At 43.5% G+C, this 13,879-nt stretch overlaps 1 protein-coding gene across 4 annotated transcripts in view; it reads right to left on the reverse strand.

Moving 5' to 3' along the window:
• Positions 1-13,879, reverse strand: part of Fam184a (family with sequence similarity 184, member A) — a gene marked incomplete at its 5' end in the record, with an annotated part of 92,709 nt that overhangs the window by 16,262 nt on the left and 62,568 nt on the right. For 3 of the 4 annotated variants that reach the window (XM_005389128.2, XM_005389127.2, XM_013516642.1), the window contains 2 exon segments: positions 944-1,097; positions 3,112-3,324. In XM_005389128.2, the coding sequence (XP_005389185.2) occupies positions 944-1,097; positions 3,112-3,324 (367 nt within the window). 4 annotated transcript variants of the gene reach the window in all.

Here is a 13,879-nt window from a genome sequence, read left to right on the forward strand (position 1 = left end):
CAGTTCGTGTGTCAACGCAGAGGAGCTTACATCACGTTTCCACGGACTAAAGCACCACGGTTCCAGGGCCCAGCCTCGTCCTTCTGCCCTCACAGCGGTGGGGAGTGTTTCTCTCCAGCCCTAACTCGGCCAGGCCCCTCTGCCCAACATCAGCCCCGTGTAGGCGCAGAGCCGCTGCCCCGCCTCCACCGCTCGGCCCAGCCATCTCCGGCACGTACCCGGGCACGGGGCAGGTCGCTGCCTGTGACTTTCACGCTGCCTGCCGGGGGCTTTCCCAGGAGGGAGACCACCACGGCGACTTGGCCCGGAGCGCTTGGCCACAGCAGGGGTCAAGATCAGTGTCAAGTGGCTTTCTTTTCCTTTGAAGCTCAAAATATTCAGCCTCTGTCCCCAACTCCTCAGAAAGAGTACACTCAATCATGACAAACACGAAAGGTATTAGGAGAATTTGGAATGAAACCAAACTGGAGGACAGGAGTCAAACCCAAGCCTTTTAATACCTGCCTAGTTATTCTTCAAAACTCAATTTATCTGCTTATAAAAAGGACCATCTCCTGAAAAATTCCACACAACATATTCAACAACAAAAAGGTAGAATTAATCATGATTTTTCTTTACCACAATAAAAGCCCTGGTGGCAAAGGCAAGGTGACCACACAGCCTACGGACTGTGAGGCAATGTCCCCACTGCGCTGGTCCATGAGGACAGATGAAGCGTCAGTGGGGGCCGCTTCCATGGTGGAGCAGAGACAACACAAGCGCCTGGAGTCCACCACTCTCCGCCGGCCCTCCCTTCTCAACATGGTGGCTTCACACACAACACACTACATGCTGTGGATTCACCTGACAGCTCAGTGTGTAAAGACCCAACTGTGACCTGACGTCGAGTTTTAAAGAGTAGAATGAACAGACAAATAGCAAGGCGACAGCCCTTCCTGAATACCAAGCATGGCCTTCCCCTCGTCTTCCAGCTCAAAGCGCAGGGTCTGCAGCTCCTGTTCCATCTCTGCCCGGAAGCCCTCCATGGACTCGCGGTGTGCATCCTTCAGGGCCTGCAGCTCTGCAGAGTGCTTCTGCTGCAAGTGGGTTTCGAGGGCCTGCACAGGAAACAAAGGCTCAGTGCTCCACCAGATCACAGGAGCGAAATATAAACAAGGCAGTGCAGATTCCAAAACACATCCAAAAGTTCATTGTCAAGAAAATTAGATACAAGGTAATCACCATCAGAAGACAAGCTAGTAGTTAGCTCAGTAGACTAAATCAATCACCTCAAGAAGTCTGACTATTTATATTTATTTTGCAGTACTGGGTTAAACCCATGGCCTTAGCACTGACTTCATTCCCCAGCCCTTTTTTATTTTGTATTTTGAGACAGAGTCTTAGGTCTCACTGAGTTGCTAAATTGACTGATCTTCCTGCCTCAGCCTCCTAGAGTACTGGGACTTCAGGTGACTCAATATATTTTGTTTGAATTAGAAATACAAACCCTTTACTTAAGTCAGTTATCAAATCAAATCATTTTCTAAAGCTTAAAACTACTGAAAAATTCCTTTCTGCCCATACTTAAGTGAGAGGTAGAGGAGGAGGGCACCACCAGGCACAGGTCCTTTGCTGAGGAAGAGCCAGAGGGCTTTATGTTTGATGCGATACTTACAGAATCTTGCGTGGCTGCTGTCTGTGCCAACTCTTTGCTCCTCTATTGGAGCGAGGAAGCAAAAGCTCTGAGAGGAGATGGCTGAAAAGTAAACTAAAGGCTTTCAATGATTTGCTTTAAAAACATAGCACAGACTAAGAGAACGCATGGCTGAGGCCGGGGGCACAGCTCAGAGCCTTCTAGGCGGACAGACTGTGCCGGGAAAGGTGGTTTGCTCGTTCATCATGGTCTGCAGCATAAAATGTTTCTGAGAAAGACGTCATCTTGTAATCAGGGTTGCACTTCTTTAATCATTATCCTAAAATGCTTTGTGAAAAAAACAGTATTTGGCTACTTAAGCTCACTGCTTTCAGTGCGTTTTACTTCTGAAAAGAAGGCACTGTCTCCTCCAGGACAGGCGAGACAATGCTGCATGGCAGGCTGGCTACCTAACGACGGCACAGGGAGACCACAGGCTCTGATTCCCTCTGAAAACGACCCACGTTAAATGATAAAGGACTGAACGTGCACACTTAAGGTACGGACACAAGAGCACCTGTGTTATTCAAGTTCATAAATTTTATCCAGTGAACAGGTTGTTTCTAATCAGGCCAAATTTTTAACCCAAGGAACTTCCCTGGCTTTCTAGACAAGATCCCCAGACTACAACTTACTGTGTTAGCAAGGAAACTATTTTTTAAATATGACTTTTTTGTTTTAATGATTTCTTTAAAACATGTCATTTCTTAAAAATACTACCTGCGCCCAAGTAAAAGGCTGAACAACAAGCTATATCAGTAGCCGCTATTACAGGGAAATTAATGTCATCTAGCGAATCTTCTTCCTATTTATAATAAGGTTCTTGGAATAAGTTGAGAAAGATAGTGTTAAAAAATTCATTAAATCAAAATAAATCACACCAAGACATCAAACTCACATTTTAATGGAGAACCGTAACTGACATGTGAGGAGCCTGTCATGTAATACGATTCATGCAGTAATACATCTATGTCATTTAAATCCCTGCAACTGAACTCTGGTGCTACTACTCGTATAAGGAAATAAGACTATGTAAAAATGTCTCCAACTCATTTCATTATGAACTTTTTTGTACAGAGGGAAATAGAAAGAATGTAAAAGGAAAACTCTAGGATTAAAAAACACAAGTACCTTAGATATATTTCTTTTTTTTGTTTTTAAGAGTTCGAGTGAAAGACAAATTAAAATTTGGGTGGAAGCCTAAATAACCCTAACTGACCAGAATGATTGCAGTTTACTAGTAGGACCATGCTAAAAGATTTAAATTAACCACCAGTGACCATCAATATGTCATGGCGCTCTGACCAGAGACACAGCACGGCGCAGCCGGGCTCCTCCGCTGCACTGTGAGTACTGTGCACCTCTAACCCCTACGCCCCTGCAGGAGGCCACGTCCTGGAGAGCCCACTCGCACATACCCCGTATCCTGGGACACTTACCCTCTGTTCCTTTTCCTTTTCCTCCTCCATGGTCTGAAATGCAAGGACGTGTGCTTCTTTCAAGGATTTGTGTCTTTGCTGGTGTTGTTCCTCTAGTTCCTCAAGCTCCTGTGTAAGCCGCTGGCGTTCCTGGGTAAACTGGGCTTGCAGGTGCTGCAAGGAAGTCTGAGACTGGGACAGCTGCATCTCCAGATTTTGCTTCAGCAGGGAAATCTACACAGCAGAGCGGCACACAGTGAAGAATGAACACACGGCGTGGTTCGCAAACTGAACCCTAAGGGGGAGACGCACTGCCGAGGCAGTTTACATAACTGTTTTAGAAGTTTCCATGTAAAATGCATTACAGTAACATTTTAACCTTGGGATATCACCGTCTTCAATTCTACTTTCAGCAGTTGCCTCAAAAGCAGTATACTGCTTATCAACTATCTAAGGAATGCTGCAGCCCACCCTGAAGAAACTGATACATACCTAGGTTGCACTATAAAAGCCATTAACAGTAACACCTAATTTATAAGAAGACAGGAAAAGTTAAAATGCTTCAGTGGAAAAGTGACATAGTTAAGACTGTGCTCTGCACTGTAGTCCCAGCTCTGCCACTTAGCAGTGTCACACACCTCGCCCAACGCTGTGAGAGTGAGTGTGTAAGTACACACACTCAAGAGCAGCCCCTGACACAGAGTCCGTAATTCGGTAACTGCCACCTTGAAAGTCATCAAGATTATGTGAGAGCTAAAGACCTACTCTTTAAAAGATGTGTCAGCTCATAATTTAAAATCTTTGCATAAAAGTTTTGCTAAAATTTTTAAAAATTTTGAAATGTTTGTATTTTCATTTAATTCAAAGGCCTTGCAGATCTTTAAGCTTTTTAAAAATCACAAGTATCTCTCAACCCTGGAGTTCTACCCTTGTAATAATGTCAGGTGCTTTACTTTCATCATGGAAAACTGACATATCATTCCTTTTGAAAACTGCCAGGTCAGCCTTAATATGTCAGCATCATGTCTGGATGTTTTAATATATTCAGAATTAAACCTTCCATAGAAATAAAGACACACATATGTACATATTGTATTTGCTCATACATGTGTCTGATGAAACCATTTACCTTGGCCTACTTCCCTTCTCCTAGAAAGTCTACTGTAATTTGAAACTATGTAACAATATACTCTGAAACACCTCTCAAGCTAAGGTTAGGACCTCAGGAAACAGACACAAAGTTGTAAAATAAGGCCTGCACTTTAGATGCAAGTAGAACAGTTTCTGCAGCCAAGAAAGCCGATGAGGAAACGAGAAGACTCTCCTGAGGGCAGGCTGGCCAGCAAACACAGGCCGCCTCACTCTCACCAAGAAAGGGTCTGGGAGAGAAACCGAAAGGGTGGAGAAGGGCTAGAGATGCAAAGCACGGCAGGAGAAAAGACCACTCACGAGGAGACGGGGCAGCAGGAAGCAGCAGGATGCAGTGGTTGGGCTGGGGGATCAGCTGTGCAGAGGGGGTTCTGGACAGAGGCATAAAGCAGGACTCACTGTACAGGCTGGCACCCCCTTTATGGAGACACCCAGCACTGGTGAGACACGGCACAAGGGACAGAGACTCAACCTGTCCTAGTGCATTTCCCAGGGAGTGACTCTGCCTGTTGAAAGTCATCAACTCTCCGTGTGAATTTCTACACAAACCTGAGGTTACTTTACAGGTTAAGGACGAACCGCAAGGCTCCGACTCCAGACAGTGCAATGCCCTACACCTCTTGCTGGTGGCCAGGACCGTGACGCCCAGGCTGAGCTCCGCCCTGCAAGGGGGAGACGGAGAGAATGCCACAGCCGGAGCCCAGGCTCCCCTGCAGAGACAGAGCCACTCCATGGGGTTCGGCCGCGTTTTAGGAAAGGACATCAGCATGAAATGAGCAGCAAGGAAATCCCAGAAGGCAAAGACACATGGTGAAAGGGTAAGAGGCAATGGAGCCGGCTGGGAACGCTGTGTGCACTGGGAGAGCCGTGCTCTCCCGCGGGGCTGGCTGGCGAGACGGAGCAGGCAGCCACCCCTCTTCCCAGCCCCAGCCCCAGCCCCCTGCCCTGCTCGTCCAGGTGGCGATGGGTTAGAGCATGCACAGGACAGCGTGGAACGAGGCCTCGCATCCTCGTACTGACTCACACTCAAACTATTGAAGGATGAAACTAATGAGAAATAGGACATTAACATCAATGCAGTGCCACATTTAAAATCCAGATGGTTTCAAACTTCTCCGTCTTAAAACAAAATATGCCCCAATAATTTACATTATAATATACTTTACCTTGAGAGAACTCCAAAGTAATAGTTTCCAGTTTAGGATGTTTGATTAATCTTTGCATTAACCAAGAAAATAATATAAGCCATATGCAAACAGACATCTCATGCAATTTAGTACTCAAATGTACTTAGTTTGTATGAACTTTAAAAGCACATGAAAGTAATATCAAGGCCATCTACGATCTTCAGATTCATGCCCAAGATAGTCAGATAAATTCTACGCAGAAAGCCTGTCATGCAATGCAGTGCCAAAATTCACTTATTTTTTAATAAATAAACTAGTAGAATTGCAATAAATAAATCAGCCTTTTATTCAGCAGGAATATTACATGGCATTTTGTAAGACAAATAATGAGCAAAGCATTGTAAAGTGAACTAATGTTCTGTAGCTGTATTAAAACAGCTGAATTTAATCTACTTTATGGAAATACATTATTACTATGGAACAAGGATAGAACCTGCACTCAGGGTGTGGGTAACTTTAGCCAGGACCAGTATTACAGAATATCTAGAAGGGCATCTGTTGAATAAATGAATGAGAAATAGTAGCTGCTTTGAATTATATCTTATATTCAAATCAGGCAGTATATGGTATTAGTTTCTATGCATTTTTACAACTTAAAATTTTACCTATTATAATAAGTCAAAAGAATATTACAGAAAAATATACTTTTAAAATTCTTACACCAGCAAGTCAGACAGGAATAATACAATATATTCTACTGATTAATAGGTATCAGATATTCTGTAAACAGTTGTAAAAGTGAAGTATGCTGACAGTAATTACTACCTTTGGATCTCCACCGCTGACAGATATCATTATCTTTTTGAAAATAAAGTTTTACTGTCTTTTTGAAAATATTGAAGATAAAGTTTTATTAAAATGCCAAATAGAAAATACTAAAATTATAAACAAATGGCTATTCTTTTTTATTGGATACTACTCTTCTTTAAAGAAAAGCTTTACCACTTTCTACAGAGCAGTTTCATGGGAGTTCTGTACCCCATGACAGTATGCTAGCACTCCCGCAAAACAAAAACTGAACCACCAGATCTGCGGCAGACGGGACAGGTCAGCATGGGACAGGTCGTTGACTATACACAGTTGACCTACAATCTTTAGTTTCTGATGCAGTATCTAGAAAGCATACACTCTGTCCTAAAATAAATTGTATCTTCAGATAGCAGCTGTCTCCTACAGTCCGCTGTCCAGGCTGAGTGTCAGGAAAACCTCTGTAGCCTTGAACATGACCAGGCCCGATATGCTGAGGTTCCAGTTTAGTGGCACGTCTGGCAGCGGGCCCAGGCTGCCTAACATACCTTTATCTCTAAGCATTAAAGAAAAAATGCTCACTGTGAAAACAATTTTGAAAAATACAGAGTATATAAGATAAAAAGGAAAGCCTCCTGTGTTCCTTTTCTTTGCCAAATCTTGACCCCAGCAGTAGCTCATGTTAACTCTTCGGTATGTACTGCTGCAGACTGTCGTGACTTACCCGGTCTTGGTATAGAAGGGCCTGTTTTGTTTTCTGTTGCTTTTAAAAACTATTGCAAATGTAAATCCGCGGTGATTCTCACCAAATGTAGAGAATCCATCTGCCACAAAACACTAGCTATGTTTTACACACAATTTTCTTGGTGGCCACAGGGCAAGCCTCAAGAAGGTCACAGCTTCTTGCCTAAAGTAGCTGAGACAGAGACTCTGGGCTGCAGATGGGGCAGAGAGCTGACTGCCTGGTATCTAGAGTTAATAACCAGGCCCCAGGAGAGGCCCTGCAGGGCTTCTGACTGCCGGGTTGACAGACGCACGGCTTTTCCAGAGCAAACGCTGCGCAGCTTCCCCAAAACGAGTTAGCGGATGGATCTACGTCATGATACTGAATGACTTACTCCTCAGGGAGGGTTTCAGTCTCGTTCTGCCCTTCCCAGTAAGTGTTCACAGCATGCCCACGCTTCTGGGCTGTTTTCAGACGGGGTCTCCTATGTGGCCCAGGCTGGCCTTGAACTTACAGGTACAGACCACCACGCCAGCCTCTCACCTCTTCTTTCCAATGACCACACAAGTGTTCCACTGCAGGTGCTTTCTCCTTCTCTCCCGCTTCCTTCATCTCCAGCTGGCTGCACTTCTGAATCTGCTCTGGGGTCAGATGGGAATCCTGCACTATGGTAGATGGCTCTGGAGCAATGACCGGGGTAGGAAAGTCATAGTGTCCAACGGTGCGGCATTGATATTAAGTCCAATACACTCAAATATACAAAGCAGCACTAAAAACTGCTAAACGAGCAGAGGGCAAGGATGAGTTAATGTCAAAGACTTATGTAAAAGTTATGGACAATGTCTAAAAGTGCTCAAATAGTTTCTGTTTTAACCACTAATCTATTACTGAAGAGTCTAGTTAGGACAACTAAATTTCAGAGCTTGTAAAATAATAATCACTTTGAAAGAATTTTACTTGGTAATTCAGAATGCTCACACGTTGATATTTTCTAAGAAGACTTACAAACTGAGTTTATCACTAAGTACTGCAATAATGCTTCTCAATGTCCTAAAGGTGTGTGCAGACTGCAACTGTCCTCTCGTTCTTCGCTGAAATGGATTAAAAGCATCTATAAAGAAAAGGTGCATCCATCACAACTTCTGTTCACAGAGGAGGTGTGTACAGGAAACTGCGAGCGCTGCTCCGACCCGGGGTGAGGGCACAGGCAGTGGGAAGAGCCGGTCAGCCCTCTGGCGGGTGAACAGGACGCAGAGGGTCTCTGAGGACTGCGACACTGCACAAGAGAGTCCGCTACAGGAGAATTTCCCATCTCATTACCTTTTCAGGAGATGAGTCAAGACTTTCCCATCCAGTTACCAGCAGACACTTAGACTAACGTGACTTTTATTTTATACTGTCTAATAAGGTGGCTTTTATTTTAATGAGTACCTTTTCAATTATAACTATATTAAAGGAAAAATGACTGCTGTCACCAACACTCTGAAGTATAATTCAATTAATTTTGAAAGTAATTACCTCTTATTTGGGTTCATATTTCTATCCCAATTAACACATTATCACAAGTCCAGACTAATACACCCATGACAAAAGACTGAGATTACCATTCCAAAATTCTTACTGTTCTCTATGTGAGTACAGAGAAATTCAAAACGTAGCCTTTCTTCATCCACACTGAGATGAATGTATTTGCTGTTTACTTGTAATTGAGAAGTGCTGCTAAAGTTATCCACATAGTTCTAACTATTTTTTCTGTAGAAAGGAGAGCTGAATGTGAAGGGTAGGGAACAATGTTTCTTTTCCTAGGCCTGAGAGAAAAGTACAAGAAGTCCATAGGACACCTCCAGTCTCAAAGCACTGCTGTGTGTAGGAAACAGCTGACCAAGCGCGTCTATCTGACAAACGTTTCCAGGAGCGCACCCACGCCCACCATGGGCACACGTCACAGGAGTGTCACAACTCCGCTGCAGAGACGTGAGTGTTCCCCATCGGGTCCTTACGGAAAAAATACGCTGACCTCTGCCCTCAGCCTTAGGAAAGGATTCAAAGATGTTCAAAGATATTCAACTCTGTTCTCTTATTTTAATGGGCTAGTTGAGTATGGGTTTGGTGTAAAACTAAATCTTAATTTTTTTCTCTTTACATTTAAGGAAAAAAGTCTTAGGGAATGGAAAATTATTTGAAATATTATTTTGAAGTTTAATTTTGCCACAGTTGAGTATACCTAAGTACAAATCAATAGCTTTACGAATTTTTAAGAAATGCATTTATTCCATTTTGTTTTGTATCTGTTAATAATTACAACATTAAAATGTAAAATATATTCTATACCTCATGAAACTTCATAATTATCTCATCTCTTTAAATAAAGTTTATTGATATTACTTTGTCAAAAACTAGTTGAACAAAAGAAAAAAACCATTTTACATTTATTTCCATTTTTAAAACTATTACTATATCTTTCAAAGTTAACATTAAAATAATGAAGTTCCTGTTTGCGATGTAAAACCTCGCCTGATTTTATAATAACATATATGCTTATAATACAACCTGGCAGCTGTAAGCACAGACACAAACAGCTGACAGCAGCTACTAATGCCCATCTACAAAACATTTCACTGGATGCCGAAGGGTACTTTATACAGGAAAGCGTTAAGCAGCAGACTCCAAAGTGCAGCATGCCCTTGCTCGCAGACTTACATTGCTGATAGACTTATGTAATGCCTCCCCCAGAGACTGCCGCTGTGAGGAGACAGAACAAAGAGAGTTCAGAGCGCAGCTCCACGACACGGGGGGACACAACGGAACAGCGAAACACAGAACATCAGTTCAGATACGCTCAAGAACAGAGAAGCTGAAATCGGTCTGAGGAAGAAATGAGGACGTTAAGACCTAGTCTAAATTATCGGTAAGTCCCTCAAAACCACCTGCTCTGGGGTGGGCACAGACGTACCCACGCGAGATACTACAGGCCAGGACCTGCTCACCACAACTCAGGTGAAAAGACAGCGGTGGGCAAAAACCTAGAAACAATACTGCTGCTCTAAATCCCTCCCCAAACCTACAACAGAACCATTGAGAGCATCACAGCCAGTACTGCTGTGGGATCTCGGAGGATTTTTCCAAAGAGAAACCAGGACAAGAACCATGACACCGCCATGACTGACAACTGCACGCTGGAGGCAGAAACAACTATGAGATAATCACCGGAACCAGGAAGACTGACTAATAACCGGGCTCTGTACATGGGGGAAAGGCAGTGAGATGCCTTTCTATCTTTTTAAATTCTACTTGTAGTACGTATTTGCCAAAATTACTTAGGATCTGGATTCACTGCTTTACAAGTCTGTTGAAGTTTTGAGGGCTACATCATTGGGAAGCTCCACCCTCCTTTTAAATATGGGGGAAATATGATTTCATTTTCAACCACTTCACTTTTTTATCTTCCAAATATACTAAATAGCATTTTCAATTTATATTACCAATTTAAATAAAAATGAAAGATTTTTACTCTGGACACATCAAATTTTCAGACAAAAAATAATTATTTTTTCATGATGTGACTGTTCCTTGAAGTGTCACAGGCTCAAGATCGTTTTTATTTGGAAAATAATTTTTTACTAAAGACGTAGACTAACGTATCCAAAGACACAGTTTACAAGGGGTGAAAATACAAAGTGAGAAAACAGACTGCCTATTTCATTCTCTCGCAGCTTCTCAATTTAAAGTCCTATATTTTTATATGTGTTAATTACACTAATTTTTTTCACATTCATATTCTTTACATGAGACTTCATAAAACTTAAGGAAGTCAGGACGTTTTAGTTTTCGTCTTCCTATTTCTCAGTACTGTTGTCTTAGTGCTAGAGGTTAATCTAACATGTATGCTATTTACTCATGAAGTAGATTTTGTTTTCCATTCTTTAGGGTGTTACCAGACAAAACTACTTGTTACTTAAGATCCCTGAATCAACTGATACGTCAGGAAGAGATGGCAAATCAGAGTGGCACGCAGGTCTGGACTCAGTCTGGACTTTACGTCTCACTGTTTCGAGCGCTCGGAGTCGCAGCTCCTGTGGTCACCACCCCTAGCACACACAGGCGTGGGTGGGTTACAGCAGCCTCTAAACCAAGAGGCACGTCCTTGGCTGTGCCTTGGGTGAGCTCACGTCACACACCTGGCCACACGACAGGCACAACTGTCAGGTGGAAATGCTACTGTTGGTCACCACATAAATGAAGTGAGGTTTTTCACTTAATATTTCAGTACAGCAATATTCCAGAAAATATACTAAGTGCAAAGTGACATATAGAGCCAAGTCAGACAATAAAGCAAACACGAAAAACAAAAGAACCAAATAAGAAAAAGTAAGTGGTAAATAGGATTTCCCAAAAGGCTGCCAAGATGGGTATAGTGGTTGATTGATTATGTCAACTTGAGAAGTTTAGAAGCATAACTAAACTTGGCTCAGCAACTGGCTCCACCCTAGGGTGTAGAGGAGCCACCCTAGGATGGATCATCACCTAGATAATATAAAAGGGAAATGAAGAAGGACAGAGGTACTGCCATTCCTTTTGGAGGAGTGCCAGTCTTCACCTTCAGCTTGGACTCGAGCTGCCAGAGCTAAGCAGCTTTGCTCCCCCATGCCCTTCTACCGTGCCTTTTCTATTGTGGAGCCAGCTGACTAATAAATCCCCCGAACCGTGAGCTAAATAAACCCTTCCTCCTTTCAGCTGAGCATCCTGGGTGTTTGATCCCAGTGATTAAAGGCTGATATAAACATCTATCCCACTCCTGTCCCATCACACACTCTGGAAGCACAAAATACGTGCTTGGTGCTATAATCAGGATGCTGACTGTCCCTGAAGATGGAGCTGCTGGGAAGTGGGGGGACTCCTGGGAGGGGGGCCCAGTGGGAGGTCCCTAGGTCACAGGATGTGCCCTTAAGGGAGTGACCAGACCCCTATTCTCTTCCTCACTTCCTCCCACATAGGCCGGACCCTTGCTGTCACAGCCCCCATCAGAGCACTGAAAGCCACAGCTGAACTAGTCATGGCCAGGAACCTTCAAAACGGTGGGTCAAAATCAACCTCTTCTCTCCTGAGTTAATTATCTCAGGTATTTCATTACAGGGACAGAATGACCAATACTTGGCTTCACAGGTCTGCAGAGGGGAACACTCTGGCTCAGGACAAACTATCAGAGTATTACTAACATCTAGCTTAGCTGACATTCAAAGGAGACATCTGATTTTAAACTTTAGACTTCAAGGCTGATACTGAAATGAGGTAAAGAAGGGGATGTTGGGATGAAATGGGTGTATCTGCATGTATGCATACTGGGGGACCAGGATGAATGCCCATGCCCCCTCCAATACATATAGTGAAACCCTAACTGCCTATGTGGTATCAGAAGTGGAACGTTTGTGAAGTGCTAGGTCCTGAGGTGGTCAAAGACCCCAGCAAGTTCCCGTAACTCTCTCACCAGGCAAGGCTACAATGAGAAAGCAGCTAGCTGTCCATGAGCCAGGGACCAGCCTCCATCAGATACCAGATCTGCTGGCATCTTGAGCCTGGACTTCCTGTCCTCCAGAACTGTGAGAAATAAATGTATGGTTCAAGAAAAAGGATTCTGTCGGCCCAAGTTGAGGGCACAAGTGCCTGCCTGAAGGACACTAGGTGAATAAACACTTGTGTGCACAGACACTACTTGGTGTGCATCCTACCTAAGCAAGATCAGCACTAACAAAAACAGATGCCATGTTTAATGGTCAATTTGTTCTAAAGCTGCTTCAGTTTCTTGTCAGTCTTCAAGATGAGTGAAAAAAGCCTCACGCGAGCCCCTCCCACTGAAAGCACTGAGATACCAAGATAGAAAGCACTCTGACTGGGGCTCAGGGTTTCAGGTCAAGAATGTAAGGGAGGAGAAAACCTCAAGACAATGTAAAGAAGTTGTGGTGCTTAATTTGAAATTTAGAGCTACACTGAAAAAGCAATGCTCTTGAGAGTTCTCTCACTGTTCTAAACCTAGGTTTATTCATTAGAAACAGGACAAGGTTTTACATGTTTGCAATTTGTAAACACACTGCTATATGAATACTGAAATGCACTGAACGGTAACCTTTTAGGGGACACAGACCCTGTCTTCATGCTTTGCAGCCAAAGTGCCTAAATAGGTGCCTGGCGTAGAGTAACAGATTTCACAGCTTTAGTAATTCTCCCAAAACAAAAACAAAAGAAAAAGCCGCAAACCATCACTCAATATTAAGCTGGAACAGTCGTAACGGGCCTGTGAATGTAACTAAGGTGAGAACAAGCTTACATGTCAGCTTATTCTTGAGCCTTTCCTCAGAGACTCAGTCTGAACATCACAATCCCACGTCCGCCGCACCCTCTCGGATCCAGACCCTCTGACGCTTTCTGGCGTCCTGCACGAGATGGCAGGATCGAGCCGAGGGGTGCCTGCGCGGTGGAAACGCCTGTCAGGATGTGTCCCTGGCGCTCGGCCTGGCAGCTGACTGCCCAGTGCTGGAAGCAGCAGGACACAGATCCCAGCCTCACCTCATGCTCTTCTCCTGAAGAAGCCAGTTTAACACGGGGCAGGCTTAAATTCTGAAGAGGAAGTTTTGGCAGAGAAAGAAAACTGAGTATTAATAATGAAATTAACTAACCTTTTAGGTTGATTCAGAAAAGCATTTGTTACTGTGTATCTTAGAGGAAGAACCAACCACGTATATCTGAGGAAAGATGATGTAAGAGCTGAAGTGAATTTTTAATTTTTAATTAATTTAAAAATAATTTTTAATTAATTTTTAAATAATTTTTTGATGAAAGAGAAATTAAGGATAAACTTCCACCTTCACATAAGGACACTTTTTCCAATCAACTCTGAGTCAGAACTGAAGCTGGGGGACCACCGCGATTCCCAGCCGAAAAGCGCGCAAAGAGCCAGGTAGGCCGCACCCAATCCCGGAGGCCAGGA

The sequence above is a fragment of the Chinchilla lanigera genome, unplaced genomic scaffold (genome assembly GCF_000276665.1).
Source record: "Chinchilla lanigera isolate Chin_1 unplaced genomic scaffold, ChiLan1.0 scaffold00035, whole genome shotgun sequence".
Lineage (NCBI taxonomy): Eukaryota > Metazoa > Chordata > Mammalia > Rodentia > Chinchillidae > Chinchilla > Chinchilla lanigera.